Below are 21,927 nucleotides of genomic sequence, written 5' to 3'. Positions count from 1 at the left end.
TGCTCTGGGAGGGATATCTATTCTGCTGTATAAATAGTTAAAGAATTTTAGGTAGATTATCAATGTAAGTCACTTTGGAGAAAAGTGTCAGATAAATGTAAAAAAGTATCCTACTCTCTACGTTTATTTTTTACTCAGGACAGAACTGCAATCAAGGTGACTGTTATCTGCTCAGAGTTGACTATCATGAATACTTTGACACATAAAGGTATCAACAATAGGTCCTCAACTTAAGAATACAATTGGGACTGGAAGTCCGTCCATCATACGATTGATTTTTAGATCCAACCACTATGTCACTCACAATCAATAAAAGCTACATAATGCTGATGTTCCTCTATTTATTCATGGGTTATGTTCTGCAAGGAATAAGATTTTGGTAACTATTATTTTTCGTTAATTTTCATCAACTGCTCTTCCTATGAAGGGTCACTGTGTTCCAGATCCTACCCTGGAAACACAGCACATGAGGCAGGGTACAATAGCAAAAATTTTGCCTTGTATTAGCTTGTAGGGGGGTGTGGTGGCGCAGTGGGTTGTACTGCATCCTGCTCTCTGCTGGGTCTGGGGTTTGAGTCCCACTTGGGGTGCTGTGTGGTGGACTGGTGCCCTGTCCTGGGTGTGTCCCCTCCCGTGTTGCTGGGTTAGGCTCCAGCTCCCTGTGACCCCATAAACTCTTATTCAATGCTGAGTACATTTACATGTATTTATTTAGCAAATGCTTTTCTCCAAAGTGATGTTTATCTCATAGAAAATACAATGTGTGCATTACATTAGCAGAAAGAGACATAGATGCAGACACATGATTCTTAAGTGCAGTTAGTTTGTTTCTTTCCACCATATGGACCAATGTTCATGACACGAGCAGTTGCATAAAACTTTATCCAAGTATCCACGATTCAAAATCACCTTCCTAGTGATTTTTTTGAGATATATATATATATAAACATTTACATTACAGGAGTAGCCTTGTAAAGTTTTATCCGGGCATGATTTTAAAGTTATAGTACATAAACATTTACACGTTACATGAACTTAAGAGATCATGGGAAGTGAGTCTGGAAGAGGTGAGTTTTACGACCCTTTTTAAATGTGGACAGAGATTCAGCAGTTCTGAGTGAGAGAAGGAAGTCATTCCACTACAACGGAGCCAGAACCGAGAACCTTCATGCCTTATCTTTCGTGCGTGGGACCACCAAGCGGGCAGATGTGGAAGAGCGTAGCAGTCTGGCTGGGGGTAGCAGATGATCAAGCCCTATAGATAGCTGGGAGCAGTTCTATTGACCATATTGACCGATTCATCACACAAGTGTATCCAATGTTTGTCAGCATCTAGCTACTTTGAGTCTGCTTTACAATCTACATAAGCGATTGCATAACTCAAATGTACCTCAGCGTATTCATTGTGTCGGTTCTTTAAAAGTCTTAGACAAAACCATAATAAATTTTAAAATGCTGCACTTTTCTATTATTCCCTTAACTTCAGGGTACAACAAATTTAAAATTAAAATGACAGAAAAATACACAATCTCCACAAACTCCTACTGAATGCCAATTTTTGAATGATTTATCCCATAGAAATGCAAAAGGTTCATCATCTTGTTACTGATCACCAAGACTCAGAAACACCAGACATGATACGTAAACACTGAGGAATTCAACTCCTGTTCTGTTTCAGGGTTGTTTACTGCCAGCTAACAGATGCACATGGAAACACAGGTTGTGCTTGCTCTACAAAAAAGTTTTAAAGATAGACAAGTAAGACTTGAACAGGAAATAAATCAAATTTTTTTTTAGGCTTAAAAACCTGCAACTTCTAAGCGTAATAGGTAACAAATCAGTAATTTCTGGCTAGTTAAATCATTCTTTCATTCTCATTTCTCTTTCTCTTAACAATTTTTATGAAAATTACACATTAAGCTGGAATGGAACATTCTTTTTGTTCTTACTATGTCTGGAGATAAAAATTCATTCATTCATTCATTCATTCATTCATCCATCCATCCATCCATCCATCCATCCATCCATCTAGATCCTGCATTTTCCAGTAGACAGATCTGGAAACTATCCTGGCAACAACAAGCACAGAGGTGGAATTAGTCCTCATCTAGGACATCTCAGAAACCCCACTGTCAGATTGATGTGACCAGTCCACATAATCTTAATATCTGTCAACAAAGCGAGGAAACTAGAGAAGTAGGAGTTGACACAAACACAGAAAGAATATACAAATTCCCAGTGGAAGGGAGCTCAACATATACAGTAATTATTCTTAACTGATCCTATAAGGAGTTGGAATTATACTATTTTGTAAGAAACATGGTAATTTTATTTAAAAGCTTTGCAAACGTGATCAATCTTCTAGGTAGATGCATGGATCTTCTAAGTGTTGGCCTGTATAACACAGTCGTTCATTCAAATTCATTAAATATAATTCAATATACCACACATTTTTTTGTCCACAGCTGATGCCTATCATCCTTGAGTTAAAGTGGTGCTGACTTTGAAGTACAAGTCTGACCACATGGTATAATAAGGGCTTCCCTCTTGTGTTGTCTTCTGGGAATTTCAAACATGAGTTCCCTATCTAGACATGGTGAAAAAAGAAGACAATACATCTTCTTCTGGAAGTCTGAGAAACTTGTGGCAACATGCGATGCTGTTCAGTGCTGCATTCTTTAAAGTATTGACTTTTTCAAGATTAAGGTAATCCAGGCCTTGTGAAATGACCCATTGGAAATCGTCTACAAGCAGCATGTGGAGTAAGAAGGACATTTCCAGTAACGGTGTTCTACCAAATTCCATCCCTTCGTGAAAACTGTAAGGATGTGCTGTTTGAGAAGAAAGATCAAGAGGTAACATTCTGTGATGTTTTGAGATTCACAGTCCACTGTAATGTTGAGGGTGAGCTGTGAAGTTCAACAAGTCTTGAAAGCCTTGTGAAGTCATATGGATGTTCTGTGAGTTGAGCAGAAAACTCATATCCCAGACAGAACTATTTTGAAACTGGGAAATGACCCGCTACAGAAGCACACCCTTGAAAACGCCGTTAATCCGGGAAGTCGTATGTCTGAAACAGGGGCGCGGCGAAAACTCTGTGACCCAGACCCAAGGCCAGCGGAAATGAAGCTGTTCCTTACATCCAGTTGCAGGGGGAAAGACCAAGGGGACCAACACACAGGGCTGTGTTCGGCCACCAAAGGAGGAGTTCCCTCTCTCATGCTCCACACCCATTCCCATCTTACTTTTCATAATCCGACGGATTCATAAATTCATAATCAGAATTTACACTTTAATCCTCAAGCAAGCTCCATGTTTCCTCACCTCTCCCCTGAAGTGCATGATAAACGTCAAAATGTTTTTTTAATCCTTTTTTGACAAGAAAAAATTGTTCAGTAATGGCTAAACCTTTGTGAGGTGTACTTATTTACGGATTGTGACAAATTAATTATGTTACTCTAGTCACGCGACCATAGAAATCTCGAGTCCTTCTGTGGCTGAAATACACTCCTTCCTTGCACTTCTCTCTGACATGCACGTCGCTTTGGAGAGAAGGGGTCTGCTAAATGAATAAATGTAAATGTAAAGCTGGGAAAGTGCAGCACGCTGTATTAGTATTTACACTTCAGCCAGGGCTGTGTGTGTGGTGAAAATGTTGAAATCATACACACGGAGGGTCACTGCAGAAGGGAACAGCGGTTCTGATGTTCATCACCAGAGATGCCACAAATAACCCTGGACAGAAAGTAATAACCCAGATTAATAAATATAACACGAAATTTTCAAACTCGTATCGGCACTAGCTAGGCTTTTTTAATGACTTTTCATCACGGAGACCGAAGACGTGTCTGATCGTGAAGATTAACTTAAGCTCAGCTTTCAATCAACAAACTAGTTGCTAAATTAACTGGAAAAAAAGCATTAACCTTTCATTTAAAAACATAATCTTCCTAATTCCACGAAGGAGGGCGTAAAAGCCACCTTAACTGTGTTTGGTTTTTAAAAAAAATCGACAAAAATCACGTCATTAAGGGAAACGCGTCGCCCCTGAATCATTTTAAAAGAGAATATGCAAAGTTATAGCCCAAAATAAGAAAAAAAAAAACTTCCCTTCCGCACTGTACGCAGAAAATACACTTGAGACTGAATAAAACGCAAAAAAAATAAAAAAAAGGGAAACATAAAAACAGACCGGCGCTCAAACCTTAGGCACGCGCTGTGTCTTAACGGTCTCTGCACGCGCTTCGCCCGCTTCGCCCGCGTCGCCCCCTCCGAGCGCCGCACCAGTACGCGCTTCTTCTAACGCTTCACGAACCGCTTCGCCCTGGCTGTTTCAGTAACTGCCCCGTTCCGGGTACTTACGAACACACTGTGGAATTTGCCGTGGTAAAAGTGGAGAGGTTTGTCCAGCGCGAGCTGCTGGCTCCTCTGGTCGGTCCCGGCCCCGGGTTCGAGCGATCGGTCTCCGGTGTGCTCTCCGTACCGGAGGAGCTCTGTCCGATCTATGGCCCTCACACACACGCTCAGCGCCGCTATGCACAGCTGCAGCCATGTATGCAGAGACATCCTTAAAACGGCGACAGCACAATCAATGTCAATGTGTGTGTCCTGCGCTGGCCTTTCACGCTCCCTGGACGGTGTGTCTCAAGTAGGAGGAGAAGTTCATGGGACAGAATCACTCAGGATGGAGTGGAGTGGAGTGGACTGGGCGGAGAGAGGGGACCCGTGGGCCGTCCCACACGGAGCCATGCAGCATCACGCTGCGATCCAGCTGCGCTCTTCTGGTGGAGACCCCGGACGGCCTCTCGCACCCGCTTCTTAATCTAGAGGAAATGTCTTCATTCTTCTAGAATGCCTCTTCTTCACCGCTTCCAGGATGGGAGCCGACGAAAAGTGATGCTTCGGCCGTGACGGTACGCGCAACATACTCCGATTTGGAGCACAGACTTCATGCAGGCAAGTTCTTCGTATGAAGGCCCCACAACGTTCATGCCCTCGCCTCAGTCTGGTGCCTTGTGATGCAGTTGCGTCGTCTCTTTGGAAGTCTGCGGTATTTTACTGTACGTTTTCATTATGCATTTCTGCATTTACATTTAGCAAGACCTCCGAACGAGGTGCAACTCGGAATAAACAAAGTGCTTTTCACCGACAGAGGCATTAGATAAACACTCAGCATAGTTGAGGCACCCCTGCTGTCACACACACCTATAGAAGAGATATTCAAACAGCAAGAAAAGATTAGAAAAATCAGCCCCTGGTATAGACCTAACTTCCGAAAGTTTCAAGGGCTTGGGAGGGAAATTGGTCGGAAACACTTGAGTTTTCAGACCCTTCTTGAGCGCTGGACAGGATTCAGCAGTTCTGAGGGACAGAGAGTACATTCCACCAAGAATGGACCAAGACCATTGTTCAGAACTGTTGCAATATTAAACATAAAAATCGTCAAAGAACACATAACTTTGTGTGTCAGTAAAGTTCAGTCGGATGTGGTGGTTAGGGTGCAGAAACCACTGCGTAAGTATTTTCGAGTGTAGTGGAGGGGTATGTTATTACATGTTATGACATAATTATCAAATTTCAAATGTTACCCAAGTGAGACGGACTGAACCCATCTTCCCTTTACACTCCCCTCGATTTCTGCAGGGTGAAATTCCTGATTTATTGAGAATTAGATGTTGCATACACGGCAAACGGTTGCTAAACACGGGTTTGCCATAAAACTCGTAATAACTTTAAGCGTGGAGAAAAGCTGTAATTACATGTTCCTGTACATATCCTGTTGTGACCATGTGCTTTTCTTTGGCAGCTCCAGAGGTCCTCGAGTTGCCGTTGAATCGGTGTTTCGCGGGCCAGCGAGAACCATGCGGCACGACGATGTGATTTCTCTTTGTCCGCAGCTGTCGAACACACATGACTGCTCAAAACAGTCATGGACATTTCGCTGCGGATGCACTTAGACTTACGCACATTGCAGCGGTCTTCCGGTTCAGCTCTCTGCAACATCCACCCAAATATGGACTGAGCTGCCACGAATAATAAAAGCATTTCTGCACTAGTTAGCACAGAAGAGACACTGCAGCTGTGCCTTAGTAGGAGAACTTCGTGCATATTTTTAGATGTCGTGACTTGAGGCCACGTAAAATCCAGGGGACTCATGCGACGCTCCTTCCGAGGACTGGTCTTTGGGGCGAAATTACACATTGAAGCGACATGGATGAACAGTGGGGGAAAATCAGGAGCCTGTACAGCCCTCCGCACACTTTCTACTACAGTGGAAATAACGGTAGAAGCTGAACACGGAGCGTGAGCCCCTTTGCCTGTGAGCTGCCGCCCTCTGCTGAGACCCTGTACACACAGACACAAACCCATCCCCTGTTAGTGGGCCTCCCCCATTTCCACAGCAGTTAATACACTTTTCATTAATCAGTCCACATTTTCATTAATCCACTCATTGTTGACTATTTTAGGGTGAACTAGGATGTGCTTGCAACTATTTGGAGAGGAAATCTATGCAACTATGACCAAAAAGTTTTCTGCCTTCAGCAAAGACAAATCCAAAAGGATCTGTAGAACATAAGATTAAAATGACACGTGCACACGGTTGTATGAAACATTTTTAAAAATGGCAAACGGCAACGGGTACATTTTTTTTTTTGAATGATTATGTTCACTCTAAGAGTAATGGTGCAAAGAAAAGGGCAGCTTTTGTCTTTTTCAGAGTCCCTGACAATAAAAACACAGCTTCTTGAGCTTTTTTTTTTGTTTTTGTTTTTTTTTGGCAACCTGACACCTAGGTTTTATTATTTATATTTATGTATCAATTTAGAGGCACATCCTGAAATATTTTACTCTGAACAGGATCATACATCATACAATAACAGGGATGTCACATCTGGAATGAGACAATGTCGCTGGGTCTCGCTGATTCAGTAAAGCCTGTTTGTCTGCGTTTGCACCACCTGCGGCGAACGGCGACATGACGAAACCCTGCATGAGGGGAAAACTGACCGCAGATGCAGCAATGTTACCCCAAGGGAAAAAAATTGAACAAAAAAAGTTAATGAAATTAAAGGAATTGGGTAAATACTGGGACAAGTGCGCTTGGAGGGCGGGGGAGTTTTTCCTAAGAAACTCGAAACTTCTTTACCTACCTAGACAGCAGGGTAACTGTTACTGGAGCAAGTTAAGGGAACACCTGGCTCAAGGCTAGAGCAGCAGAAGGTGGGATTTGAACTTGTGTCCTTGGGACAGAAGGCAATATTAATCCGCCCGCTGCCCACAGGTGTTGAGTGGAGTGTGAACTCCCGTTTTCACTGGTGTTTCTCCCTGAGCACAATGACGCTTTTGAGCGTTCCCTACTTTTTCACACTGTGCGCTGCGATGGCCTTGCAGCCCCCAAGTTTAGATGCTCCTGCAGTACCTTGTGTTGAACCTTGGTGTGACAGCCTACTGCGCCAGATTTCATTAAGTCTCTCTAGTCACCACGTTTCGGGAAAAGACAGCTTCGTATCTCCACTTTGTACAATTATTATGCATTTGTCGCACGGAGTCCCCGGACACTTCTTAGACAGTCATCAACCATCAACCACGTTCCTCGTCCTCCTGCTGCATGGAGCCCTGTTTATTTAGATTGCACTCTTATGGCACAACAAGGTATATTTACTACGTCTCACAAACGTCCTAATTCATCTGTTGGACCATGAACACAAATAAAGGTATACCTGGTCAGACTACGACACCACCCAACCAACCATTGTCAACAACCGCTTGTGTGTGTAAATAATTTTAAGAAATAGACAGGTCAGGCTCCCTATTACAACCTGTGAAAAGAGACTCGTAATCAGATGATTCTCATTAGAATAATTAATACATAATTAAGACATGGCAAAAGTGGTTACCGGGCAGCACAGTGACACAAGAAGTAGCGCTACTGCTTCACAGAGCTCTTCAGACACAGGGTTATAATCTGGCTCAGTCCGTGTGAAGCTTGCATGTTCTCCCCATGTCTGTGTGGATTTTTGCCGGGTGCTCTGGTTTCCTCCCACTGTCCAAAGACATACAGTTCAGGTGGATTGATGACTCAAAATGACTGAAAATGATCAGATGGGTGGAAAAGTGATTACAGACGGAGGGTAATCAATCTACTTTTTAATTTGTGATAAAATAATATAAATCAGGCAACAAGCTGAGATAAATCTGGTAGCACTGCTGTCTCACAGCGCCTGGGTGGTGGGAGAGAACGTGAGTTCGATCCCCGCTCAGTCTGTGTGGAGTTTGTATGTTCTCCCCGTGTCTGTGTGGGTTTCCTACAGGTGCTCTGGTTTCCTCCCACAGTCCAAAGATATGCTGTACAGGTTTCCCCATAGTGTGTGAGTGACAGAGAGAGTGTGTTTCACTGATGTATGGATGAGTGACCCAGTGTAAGTAGTGCATCTGGCAGTGTAAGTCACCTTGGCGAATAAGGTGTGTGGGCTCATAACACTACATAGTATCCAATGTAAGTTTCTTTGGAGAAAAGTGTCTGCTAAGTGAATAAATGCAAATGTAAATCCTTTTTAATGTTAGTAGGAATAGGAGCGTTTCCCAGTTTTCCTTGGAAATGAAACCTCTCTTAGTGGGAATAAGAACAGCTCAGTGCTGCCATCTCATGGTCACTTCGATCACTGTACCTAGGAGGTAATGCTTTGATAATAAAAGACAAGAATTAGAGGGAAAACATCACCCAGGAGCTGGTGTTTGATGTTCAAGAAATGTATGACTAGAAATGTTGTTCACTAAACAGGGATAGAAACTGAGTACGCGGAAAAAATTAGGAAAAATTGTCTCGACTGCTACAGCACAGAAACACGACGTGCCGCCAAATGCAATAAAACGTTTGATTGGTCGGGCTCTCGCACACTGAAAACTCAGTCCATGTCATACCATGTCTAGCTGTAAGCTGCACTACAGGACTCGTAATTTACGAAAACTTGAGGGAGACAGGTCCACGGGAGACTGAATCACATCCAGCACTATGGGAACATGGCTGTCTTGGCTTTGACCTTCTTGTAAGTCCCTCTTGATGAATGACGTTGACGGGCCGTGCGTTGTGCCTCCTTCAGACAGCGCTACTGCCTAGTAATGTCACATTTTGGTGCCCTCTGCCCCTCCTACCCATAACTCCTAGAGAGCGGAGTCAAACAGCTGTGCCTGGTCTGGGAAACTGCGCGCTGATGTTGTCCAAGCCCTTATTTAGAAAAAGTGGATATGAGAATCATTTTTTTTCCCAGCATGATGTATACTCTTTGGAGTCACGGTATCCTAGCCTGCCGTACTTTTTCTGCCGTCATTTTTCACATCAAAATGATAACAGGCCAAATGGCATCAACTTTGAAATCGACCTTAACATCCCCAGAAACCACAGCAGTCCAAGTCCACAAAGACATGGACAGTAGGTAGCGTGACGGCAGCATAGGAACACTTAGAATCTGAAGGATGCTGGAGCAGGTCCCAGGAGCAGTCCTCTTGATTCCACCATGACCATGGTACTTAACCTTGATTTTTCCAGTGTAATATTCAGCTTTAGATGATTACACTTAGCACAGAACAAAGTGTCAGCGAACAAAATGCTCTTATCACCGAGATGCAGAAGAAATGCCAAACCTCATCCGTACAAAAGGCTGCAAGACGAAGGAAGTCTTCGGTGTTCCGACAAGGAGCTTCTTGTCAAAAAGCCAAAGTCGTGTCTCCGTCGCCGCAGGCTCTGAGCGGACCGTGGTTGTGCGACAATGAAATGCGGCAGCTGGCAGGTGAAGCATCACAAACAGCTGAGCCGCTCCGAAACGATACAGTACTACCCTCAGCTCTGTGATCAGCATTTTATTTCATACGTATTTTCAAAAGTAACAAACACATTCCTGGGTCCAGCAATAAAACAGTCGAATATCGAACGTATATTGACTTCAAGGTGTTACTTTTACCTGTTTTCACATTTTTAACACAAGTGCACAGTTTGGTGCTTTGACTGGAACCAAAAAATGTATTTACTCAGTGTATGACCAAGGGTTGGAACTGGAGAAAGCCGCCGCCGCCACACACACACACACACACACACACACACACACACACACACACGCTCCATTGGACACATGGAAAAACACAGCGAGGTGGAAAATGCAGGGTAGAATGTGATGGCGCCACATTCTGTTTGTTGTTCCTTTCTCCTGCCTGTAACCTGGTAAGTGCCGCACATTTGGATGAGATATTACACCAAACGATTAGAGGTGACAGTGTGATCCAGATGTTCAAAGTTTACCAGCTTAAGTGACCACCAACATGCACAGGACCAGAGTGCTTTGCTTCTGATACAGAACATGGACCCATGTGCCATGTTGTACAGTGTTCAAGTGTGGTCCACCATAGCCACTTACTGTTGTCTATAAGGGCTAAACAAGCTTTAAAGTGACGCTTCTAGTAGAACCACACACACACAAAGAGTTTGAAACTGCTTATCCCAAGCGGGGTTGCAGTGAGCTGGAAGCTAACCCAGGGCATAAGGCTGGAGGGGGAGGGGACACACCCAGGACAGGACGCCAGTCTGTCGCAAGGCACCCCAAGTGGGACTCGAACCCCAGACCCACCGGAGAACAGACCCCGGCCAAATCCATTGCACCATCGCACCCCTTCTCTGGTAGAATTAGTTTTGGCCTAAAAAAAAAAGGTTTTAAAAAAAACACACACACAAGCTTGAAATGTTTCTGTTACGATTCTTCTTCATTTCACTTGTCCAAGAACATGGCAGGAAAAAAAGGTATTGAAAATTTCCATGGGGATACTTTGAAACACCAAGCAGTGCCACTGCACAACAGCTGCCCCAAGTATGAGGGTTCATCTTAGTCTTTTAGTTCTACATTAACAGTGTGATTCAGGCTCTGTGTCTTCAGGACCAGGTTTACATTTGCATATTTAGCAGATGCTTTTCTCCAAAGCTACTTCCAATTAACTGTATGTTGTGTTATGAGCCCACACACCTTATTCACCATGGTGACTTACACTGCTAGATACACTACTTACACTGGGTCACTCATCCATACATCAGTAGAACACACACACACTCTCTCTCTGTCACTCACACACTATGGCTGAACCTGAACAGCATGTCTTTGCACTATGGGAGGAAACCAGAGCACCCAGAGACATGGGGAGAACATGCAAACTCCACACAGACCAAGCAGGGATCGAACCCACACCCTCTCGCACCACCCAGGCGCTGTGAGACAGCAGTGCTACTTGCTGTGCCACCATACCGCTGAGGTTTAAAAGCTGGTGCTGCCTGTTCTCCCAGCAGGCCGGCTGTGGTGCAGATATTTAGATACCAGCAAAGAAAGAGCTGAGAGAGCAAAACGAAACCATGATGACGTCCTCACGGGGGCTTCAAAGCAGATGTCCCCTGGACTCAGGAAAGAAAACAGCAGACATCTCCAAAGACAACAGAACCTGCTGCTGCACATCACTGATCTCATTTCACTGCTTTCTCTCAGCTGGGATTCAAGAGTCCATTAACACCGCACTCTTAATGAAGTTCTCCCATTTCCTTTCACAGACAGAATTCCTGAAAACACACACACTTTCTGAACCGCTTGTCCCATACAGGGTCACAGGAGCCTACCGACCAACACAGGGCACAAGGCCAGAGGGGGAGGGGACACACCCAGGACAGGACACCAGTCTGTCACAAGGCACCCCAAGCAGGACTCGAACCCCAGACCCACTGGAGAGCAGGACCCGGTCCAACCCACTGTGCCACCGCACCCCAGGGCTATGTTTGCCTTGCAATGCATGGTAACATTTCATAAATGAAGAGCAGAAGCACTTGGGGTCACTATTAAATCGTTTTCATCTTCAGTTAAAATAGCGATGCGCATGAAATGAACAGCACCCGGTCACAGAGACGGGAACGGAGACATTGCAAATACATGCACATACATAATACAAGACGAGGGCAAACGGTTATAATATTCCATAGGGATGATCAGTGCAGCTGTCAAAGTTCCAAAAGGGTCACCTCACAGCCCACAATTCATTTGACTTGTCAAACAGATTGCGTATAATTTTTTTCTAGCAGGAGAAAGTTAAATATTTAATGAGTTGACCACATATTTAATAATATATATAATATATACAGCGCTAGTTAGAGTGGTGTTCGGAAGAAATATACTCCACGCAAATTTTTATGGCATGGCAATGAATCTCCAAGGGAAAGGAGTTTGTAAAGCAGCTGCTGGAAGGATAACAGCATGATAAAGACTTCAAAAAATTATTATATACAGCTATGTATGTGATCAAATCTGTGATGCTGTAACCTTGAGACTTTCAGCCCTTGCTCTATGTATGCGGATGTATTTGCAGTTTCCGTGTGTACTGTCTCTGCTGCCTGTTTCTCCGTGACCCAGTTCATAGAAATAAAAAAAAAAAATCAGAAATCAAATCATTTTCCCTTTTACTTTCTTACTTTCACCTTTCACATTACTTCATAATCATAATGCATACTTCATACAACATCTTATATACTGTGTACGTTGAATGAATGACGACATCCAGTCAAGGTCTACATATTTGCAACAAAATGATGAATTCAGCAGTGCTAAATACCATAATTGTTTAGTTTTTTCAACTGGAATCTTTCTTCCCTGATTTTAGTAATCATACTATAAGCATAATGTCAAAAGGTTTCTGCGATGCGACATTTTTACGTCTGATCTCGTGTTGTATATTCGAGGTAAGATTCCCTGAATGAAGAAAAATTACACAGAAATGGCAAGAAGAGTTCAGAAAGTTGTCTAAGTGAACCGAAAATATAAACTTATACATATATATATATATATATATATATATTTATGGCAAAGATAGATAGGAACAGAGCAATAATTATTATCTTCTTCCAGGAAGATGATCATGGTGCCAGAGGAACTGTTGCATTCAAAATCAAGCCGCAAGATGCGCCGTTTTGAAATTTCCCTCTGGGATTAACAGCTTTATTTATTCGTTCATTTATTGATTCATTAGTTTCTTCATTTTTTTTTCCCCCTTCGTTCAGGCATTCGTTGTGCATTCCCATCGCGCGGAGGCCGGAGCGGGGGCAGCTCCAATCGGGTTCCAACGGGCTGCTCCGCGACAACTCGGAGATGCTGAGTGCTGTGGAAGAGCCGTTGGGAGGGGAGGGGAGGGGAGGGGAGGGGCTTCCTGCGAGCCCCCCGGTGCATCACTGCTTCCTGCCGGCACCGGGCTGCAGCAGGAAGCGAAGCTTGTTTTCCTTCGCCGAGGGCCCTCCCCTGCCCCCTCCCTTGCCACTAGGCCCCTCCCCCGCCCTCTCCAGCTCCTCTCTCTCTCGCTGCCCCTCTCCCCCGACGATGGAGAGGAGACAGGCTGCGCGGGAGCACCGGCGGCGGCTCTGAGGGAAGAGCGCCGCTCAGCCGCCGCTCAGCCGCAGCTTCGCGCACACCCCCCCCGGCTGGGGCGCGAGCGGAGGGAGCCATCATCATCAGCCGCCATGGAGCCACCGGGGAACGAGTCGCTGCCCCCGCCGCCCACCTTGAGCCCAGCCGTTCCCCCTTACGTGAAGCTGGGCCTGACCGTGGCCTACACCATCTTCTACTCGGTGCTCTTCGCCTTCGTCTACGCCCAGCTGTGGCTCGTGCTGCGCTACCGGCACAAGCGCCTCAGCTACCAGACAGTCTTCCTGTTCCTGTGCCTGCTGTGGGCCGCTCTGCGCGCCGTCCTCTTCTCCTTCTACTTCCGGAGCTTCGTGACAGCCAACGCGCTGGGGCCCTTCTCCTTCTGGCTGCTCTACTGCTTCCCCGTGTGCCTGCAGTTCTTCACCCTCAGCTTGATGAATCTGTACTTCGCTCAGGTAAGCCGCTCTCACTGTGGCGGGTCGGGAACGCGGGGTGGGGCGTGGCGGGGGCGTGGCGGGCGTGGTTGGGGCGTGGTTGGGGCGTCACCCCGGCGTGGCTTCGAACGTCTGAAATGAACCCAAGCTCTCAGAAGGTGTCGCGTGGTGGTGTCACAGATCATATTATGAGCATAAATCACAGCAGGTGCAAGAGCCACTTCCTTTGGACCTAGACGACCCAGTTTTGAACCCCAGCGCCTGCTGTAGTACAATCGATGAGGGAGGGTACTTACCATGAACTAATCATTAGGTAAATGTAAAAGAAAGGGAGCTCAAGATTGTCGTCAGCCTAAATGAATAGAGACGAACGAGGTGCACCGTTGTTCGCTCTATTCAGGCCGGACACCCCCGTCGCACTACCGCTGTTCTCACACGACGCTCGGTGCGCTCAGTCGAACCTTCCCTCTGCGCCAGCAGGTGCCACAGGTGGAGAGGAGCTTTACCTTAGCCCAGGTGACAGCGAACACATCCTGGGAAGGGACGGGTCCAGTCTTGCTGAGGGCACCGGACTCACGAGTGGCTGACGGGGATCGCAGGGGATGCCCGGGTGTGATGACAGGGCACGACCGTGTGTCGCTTGCAGGAACGTCGGTCGGCTTGAATGAACGTGTGACTATGATTAAATCTGTCACTATGAACGTTTGGGCAATGTCGATTAGAGTACGTTTCGTATGAGCGACCTCTTCCACCAACCAATAAAATAGTGAAACAAACCAGCAAGGACGGTCCACTTGTTCAACTCTGTCCACCTGCTTGTCCCACTCCCAACCGGTTCGATAATCTAAAGTCCACAGTTTCTCAGTCTCGGCCCTGATGTGGTGGAATGAGCTCCCTCTTTCCCTCAGAAGTGCTGAAGCCCTTCCGGTATCCAAGTAGGGTCTCAAAAGTCATTTTTTTGGAACCAACTTCTTTCTTGATCTCTCAACTCCTTTGCCAGTTAGTGCTTCACCACCAAGCTTTTCGCCTGCCTATTTTCCTAATTTTTTGTCACTTCAAGACGTAGACGTTTCAATATGTATGCGATGACAAGGGCTGTTAAGCAAACAAGCTGTGCTTCAGTAATCCAGTGTACGTATCTTAGCCCTCTGTTGTTAATGCACTTTTGTTTACTCTGAGCCGTATAAAAGCATACTCTGTCAAATGCATAAATGAAAACGTAAACGTAATTACAGGTCGGAACATTATTCTCGACCGCTTTGAGAAAAGCTGTAACAGGGGAACAAAGAAAAACACAAATGTTCAAAAACACGGAAACCTTACGTTTCCCCAAACCGCTGCTTCCCATAAAATTTGAAAGATCTGCCATGTATCACAAAAGATTTAAAAAGAAGAAAAAAAAAAAAACAGGTCAAGCACAAAAAAACACGCTGTGTGTGTCGATGTGCTTTTTATTACATCGTATTTAGTACATGCCACGATATGTCCCAGTACACCCATCGCTCCCAAACCTCTCTTCAGAGCCCGCATGTGTTCCGTATATTTTTTCACCTACACTCCCAGTTTGCTTTTTCCACTTATTCCAAGTAAGCATGAAGGCCTAGATGAGCACAGTGAGCTAAGTGACAGCAGGAACACCATGTTTGCCGGTATTTACCCAAAGAAAAAAGCACAAAGCTTAAAATGTTACCTAAAACCATTTTTTTTTTTTTCCTTTTCAAATCTTTCAATCAAACAGGTTGTGTTCAAGGCGAAGTCCAAGTATTCACCCGAACTCTTCAAGTACAGGTAGTGCACAGTATATATACACTGCTTGATATTTTCAGTAGCGTGTGTATGTAAAATGTGCTTTTTGATTTATACTTGTACGTCAGTTTGCGAACACAGTTGGAACCAGAAGTCTGTCTGTAGCTTGGAATTGTTCACCCACTTCGTCATAGTCAATAAAATTTTAGTAATACAGCTTAATCCCAGAAATTATTCAGAGTTTAGGTTCTGTTGAAAACATCATATAAGGCTACAATGGATGTATAAGAATTCTCTGTAAGACCTTAGTCCATTATCATCAACAGCTCATGCAGTGCAGAATCTCAGTGTTTCTCTACCCTGGAAACATTGGGCTTGATACTGGGAACACTGTGAATGGGATGCCAGTGTATTTTATTATGTTTTAATGACTTGCAATGAAACGGTGGACCGTGTGGAGAGAGCAAATTAAGAAGTGTTTCATCTTAAATACCAGCTGCATGTCTCATAGTGAACTTCTGCGAAATTGGACACAAGGAAGCAACAAATACATTACATAAACATGTTTGTCAGCATCTGGTGAGCTTACATTTGCAATTACAAAGGATGGTTTCTGTGATAGTTTGGCTATAACGGTAATAAAGAATTAATAAATTAATAATTTAATCGCTCCTGTACAGCTCCAATGTGATACCTACCATGTAATACCTGTGGTAGGTATAGAATATAGAGGTGAAAGGAGGTGAAAGAGTAGGCCGTATGCAGCCCTCGAGCTGCATGTTTTACACCACTGGTCAAGACATCTTGGCCTGCTAAACCCAAAAGATGTTGACGGTTTCCCTGTCCCTTGTACCCATTTCCACGTTGCTGCTTTCCCAACTCCACGGACATCCTAGGTTGCCCCTGTACCTGGTCTTCCTGGGCATCAGTCTGGTGTTCCTGGTGGTGAACCTCACGTGTGCTCTGCTGGTGAAGATGACCACTGCAGAGGTTAAGACCATCGTGCTGGTGCGCGTGGCCATCAATGACAGCCTCTTCGTGCTTTGTGCCGTCTCCCTCTCCCTCTGCCTCTACAGAATCGCCAAGATGTCTTTAGCCAATATCTACCTGGAATCCAAGGTGAGGACTCTGGGTCCAAAGGGCACATCATGTGAACGGTCAGATGAGCACTTATGGAGTTTTGGAATGCATTTACAGGTGATTTACAGGTAAAAAAAAAATAAATAAATAAATAAAGCAGACCAGCTGATGGTAATGTAGCACATTTTGATGCTGTCATAAAATACTGCATTGGTGCTTTTTTGGAAAGAAAAGGAAGTTTTTACCTGTTGTTCTTTAGGGGACATCAGTGTGTCAGGTGACAGTAATAGGGGTCACTGTCATCCTCCTGTACACATCGCGGGCCTGCTACAATCTGGTGGTTCTAGGGCTCACCAACATCAAGAGCATCAACTCCTTCGACTACGACTGGTATAATGTATCTGACCAGGTAACGCAGACTACGCCACTCATGGTATAACATGGTAAAACAAGTACATTCATGACAACTAGCAACCCGTAAACCGTACATCATGTGATATTGTAAGTACAGTTGAGATCTGCATCTGGATTTCTTTTGAGTGGCTTCTAAAATTTGATTGGATCTTCATCTAAGTCATAATGAACAAAGAAATTGTCATTTAACAAGCACATACAACATTTTACATTAACCATATGGTATAATGTAGTACTGTGCCTGTCATATTAAACCCTGGAAATGCTGCAGCTTCTCTGTGGTCCTTCTATAAACAGGCTGACCTCAAGTCGAATCTGGGAGATGCGGGCTACATCGTATTCGGGGTGGTCCTCTTTGTGTGGGAGCTACTGCCTACCTCACTGGTGGTGTTCTTCTTCAGAGTCCGCAGGCCAATGCAAGACAAGGTGAGGAGCACCTCTAATTCTACCACGTTATGGACTGCCTTGTGGTCATTCTTCGCACCCAAGCTGGAATAGTGTGTCTCACCGAAAAGCAATGTATTTGAGTAGGAGGAACTTCACAAAGCTTCATCCGGCAGGGAATCAGAAAAGCCAGATTTGAGGTGCATCTTTGAGCATGAAGACCAGTACGCCAAGAAAATGCAAATGCATCCACATATCTAAAACAAGGGCAAAAGGTTTTACTATTTTACAGGAGAGATCATAAAGCACTGTCTAGGAAGTAGGTGCCAAAAGTGTCCTGTGAAGACACATTGCGGTAAGAGATGACTTTAGCACGTTTAGATCACCATTTGTAACTGGTAAAAGAGAAGTCAAGGTCATGTTCCCATGTTTCCTTCAATCGCAAGAAGCAATACTAACACTCGTTAATACGGTATGTAAAGCAGAGATCATGCAAGGCATTTTTGTGCTGTTTTACAGAAAGAGACCAGTATCTGGTAGATAGTGGTCTTGTGAGGAGTTTCGCTCTGACCCTGTGAACTCCCCTGGTGGGGTGGTGGCGTGGTGGGGTTACACAGGCCAGAGTTGAATGGCCTTCGGAAGCCATGAGGGGTCCTGCCAACATGGGTCACATATCAAACTGTCCAGTTATTGGCTGTTTTCATTTCCCACAGAGGGGCAGCCAGCTGAACCTAGGGGAACATGGGAATTATTGAGCACCACAACAACAAAGTACATCATTTAGTATGATATAAATGAAGCAACACATTAAATACACAGCTAACTTCAGGCTACCTTTTTTGCCGGAATCTTAGCATTGTGACGTCCCAGGTTCGTATCCTATGGCTACAGGAACTGTACTGCAAAGGTTTGCTGTTGTATTTGGGATATATAAGCCACATAGTGGCAATTATACTTTTTCATGGAACAGGTGATGCTGTAGTTACTTTATGATTTTAGTTTTTTTATCAACAACACTTTATTGCATCTTATAATTAGTATTCACAGATTCTTATTAACCTATTTGTGTGGAATGGCACTACGTGTGATTTCTCTCCAGAGCGGATCTAGGATTCCTGGACACCTCTTTTCCTCAAGGGGTTACTTTTTTGACAACCCACGCCGCTATGACAGCGATGACAACCTTGCATGGAGCATCATTCCACAAGGAGTTCAGACCAGGTAAGCAGATGCCACTCCGTGTAAGACCAACCATCCCATGAGTACACACTGCTGTTCTCTAAACATTAAATAGAAGCTTGTGAGATAAAAATGGTTAAGGGACAGCAGGTAGCATAGTGGTTAGAGCTGCTGCTTTGCACTCGGAGGACCCAAGTATGAATCCTCTAATGATTCAGGGATTCTCCTGTTGTAGTACTCTTGATCAAGGTCCTTACCTGGAAATGGATGCAGTAAAAACACAGCTAAAATAAGTCATTACAATAAATAATTGTACATAGCTTAACATTGGAAGATGTTCAGTAAAGTGTCAGATAAGTATGTGCTTTGAATTGGCTAACTCTACAGGGAATATCTGAAGACTCCCAAACCATTGTTAATCTTTAATAATTGCTGCCACTGACCTTGGAAGAATAATACATGTGGACGTTTAATGTAGTATCTTATCTCACTTATAGGGACGTACTTTTTGAAAATATTGGCAGCACTTGTCAAACTGTATTCCTAATAAAGCATTTATTAAGTTACAAAATAACATGCACATAAGTTTGTCCTTGTTGTGTATGTACTTTCATACAGGCTGATCCAACATATCCACCTACACTTTAACAATAAGAGGATCAGATGTATTGGGGGTACCTGACCATGCACAGCACTTACCCCGCTGCTGTTTCACCATAGTCTGTCAGTACAGGTTCACTTCACATTCCTTATCGCAGCTCGTTAGCATACGGTCATGTCTCCTCTGTTACAGTTTGCCCACAGAATCTTATGACTGGGGCACCCAGAGCACTGGCATTGTGACCTACATTGGTACAGAAGAGTTGCACCCAGCTGCAGCCTCAGGGCAACTGGACCCCTACTGACCTGGCTCTCCATGTGCACCTGGGCATCCAGGAACATGCAGCTCTCCTTCCAGCATTGCTGGAAGGCTTCTCCTTGTGCATTCTAATGTTTTGTGTCAATTTGCCATATCACGATGCTGGTGATCTTCCTGAGCTTGGCATCGGCCAGCAGCTTCATACAGATGAGCTTGATGAATTCTGGCGATGTGCGCAAGGGAGGGAAACGGAACTGCCTTCACGATGCACAACCACACTTTCACAGATACAGTTCACCAAACTCTCCACTCCACGTTGAAACCGTCACACTACATGCAAACACAACCTTCTCTTGTATTCACTTCTACCGGAGGAGTAAATGCTCAACAGATGAACAAGTCACCAGTTGCCGCAGTTGGGTTGCAGTGTTGTAGCTTCGGGAAAAGAACTTGATTAATCTGAACTGTCTCTTGAAACAGTGCACTGAAGACCACTGACCTGCATAAACTAAATATTATTCTCACACTACTCATATCAGAGGGAAAGAAACAGCATTTCAATCATATACGTAAAATGCTTCAGTACTTATCAGCAGTATATATTAAAGTAAGATAAGTTTGTAGGTTACATTTAAGATCACTGCATCTGTTACACTACATCTGTAAAATTAGTACTAGTAAGTCACACTGACACAGAATAAAAAGGGTTAGTTGAAGGGGCACAAACTGACAACCTGTGAACCTGTGCTGGCCAGTCAGTTATCACCTTGACATGATTAGCAAATGTTTTCAATACAGTCAATGTATCTAGATATCAATATCTAGACAGTATCTGTGAAAGCTGTAGAATGTCATATCAAAATGTAGATAAGCTACAGAAAAGGATAAATAGAAATTTTCCTTTGACAAGCAGCTCCTCTAGCTGGGTTTAAGAGAGCATGATTTTTGTACACTATATTTGATAATAAAAAAAAAAACACTAGTTCATTTTGTACACAATAACCCACAACAAGGGCCTGTTATTTAGACAATAAAGTAAATATGGCAGTCAGATTTATTACATGTGTAAATGAATGGAACTGTAAGAAAATGCACAAAGTCTGTTTATGTACCTGCATCACACCAGCTTTTTGGCTGATGTACTTCTGGTAGGGATTGGGCTGCCAGGGTTGGTGGGAGTGGAATTATTTTAACGGAAAGGTTTTGCATGCCAATACATGGTCTACAGGCCACTAGCTCCCACCATGCAGTACTTTCCACTGACATGGCTGGCAGCATCCGGGGAATCACTGTGCCCTCCTACTTCTAAGGGAGACGGAGCAGTGAGCCATGAGCTCAAACCTGTGGAAAGGGATGTACATCCAGAATACAAAGTATGTGTATGCATTCATGTTTTCCTATGTTCCAGTAAGAAGCTGTTTAGTATTTAAATGTTATTTTGCACAGCAAACCTGTCTAAATTTACCACTTAAACCATTCCTATCACATGCTGAAATATAAAGCTTTTAACTGTTTAATGTGGTAAATCAATTTTTTTCAGTTGAATGCAACGGCAGTTAAGATTGTCCATTTATTTTTTCCACAGACAATGGATTAAAAAAAAAAAAATAAAATTCACTACAGTTGTTCTAGAAAGGTCTATTGATTTTCTAAGCAGGAAGAGATGTCACGTCTCATTTCACCTTCAGCTTTTGTATTTCCATGTGTCGTGGTGCATACTGACAAGAGCATTGAATAAAGTGCACTTTGTATTAATTTTTTTCTGCTGTATCCACTACAAATATTTTTTCCAAGTTTGGTTAAGGAAAATTAAGAATCGTACATGTATACACTGTTTAAAATCTCTGCCAGAATTGAATTTAATTACACACATAACTTTGGATGAAATACAGGAAAAATAGTTTTTCAAGAAACAGACTGAATTCTGGATGTCAATCAGAAATATTTATTCCTCCATTCAAATAAATATTCTCAACAAATATAGACAACAATATAGGTGCAACTATATATACTTAAAATTTCTGGATTTCCTTCTTTTACAAATGGTACAAGATCAAGATTTTACAGGAGTACGTAAAAAGGCAGCAAGGAGAACACTGCAAAGCAAAGGGATCATCAGAGACAAAATTTTACAATCAATTTTGTCACTATACGCAAGCTGTAGCGTTTAATTAAAAAAAAATTAAATGTTAAGGCAGACAGTGGATTGCGGAGGATGCTGTAATGCCTCCCAAAACATGTAGTTTACATGTTAATGGCAAGAGAGTGCTACTGTCCCCTTGGTCGCCTATAAACACAAAAACAGGTTCCTTCATTTCTGGAGACGCAGCAGTATCACACTGCACAGCTCTACAGGTGAGAATAAACAACGCAGGGAACGACATAGCACCGCAGCATC

General features: G+C 43.9%; 2 protein-coding genes across 3 annotated transcripts in view; one reads left to right on the top strand and one right to left on the bottom strand.

Annotated features, from left to right (window-relative positions):
• The window catches only part of LOC108933558 (nidogen-1-like), a 29,644-nt gene extending 24,989 nt beyond the window's left edge, over positions 1 to 4,655 (bottom strand). Inside the window, exon 1 of the mRNA XM_018750718.2 lies at positions 4,363 to 4,655. Within this exon, the coding sequence (XP_018606234.1) occupies positions 4,363 to 4,566 (204 nt within the window). The 5' untranslated portion in view covers positions 4,567 to 4,655. The remainder of the gene's footprint in view (positions 1 to 4,362) is intronic.
• An 8,795-nt stretch (positions 4,656 to 13,450) lies between these two features.
• On the top strand, positions 13,451 to 21,268 carry LOC108933601 (integral membrane protein GPR137B-like). Of its 2 annotated transcripts, XM_029259188.1 has the most exons (7): positions 13,451 to 13,888; positions 15,606 to 15,655; positions 16,690 to 16,732; positions 16,953 to 17,102; positions 17,405 to 17,533; positions 18,591 to 18,712; positions 19,464 to 21,268. In XM_029259188.1, the coding sequence occupies exons 1-7, from the start codon at positions 13,529 to 13,531 to the stop codon at positions 19,573 to 19,575; spliced, it is 966 nt and encodes a 321-aa protein (XP_029115021.1). In that variant the 5' UTR covers positions 13,451 to 13,528; the 3' UTR covers positions 19,576 to 21,268. The 2 variants fall into 2 exon arrangements, with proteins under 2 accessions (XP_029115021.1, XP_029115022.1); XM_029259189.1 differs by lacking the exons at positions 17,405 to 17,533; positions 18,591 to 18,712; positions 19,464 to 21,268 and having other exon boundaries at positions 16,510 to 16,732; positions 16,953 to 17,398.
• The last annotated feature ends 659 nt before the right edge of the window (positions 21,269 to 21,927 follow it).

The sequence above is a fragment of the Scleropages formosus genome, chromosome 16 (assembly GCF_900964775.1).
Source record: "Scleropages formosus chromosome 16, fSclFor1.1, whole genome shotgun sequence".
In the NCBI taxonomy this organism is placed as follows: domain Eukaryota; kingdom Metazoa; phylum Chordata; class Actinopteri; order Osteoglossiformes; family Osteoglossidae; genus Scleropages; species Scleropages formosus.
Note: the sequence above shows the minus strand (reverse complement) of the source record. Positions and strands in the feature narration are given on the sequence as shown.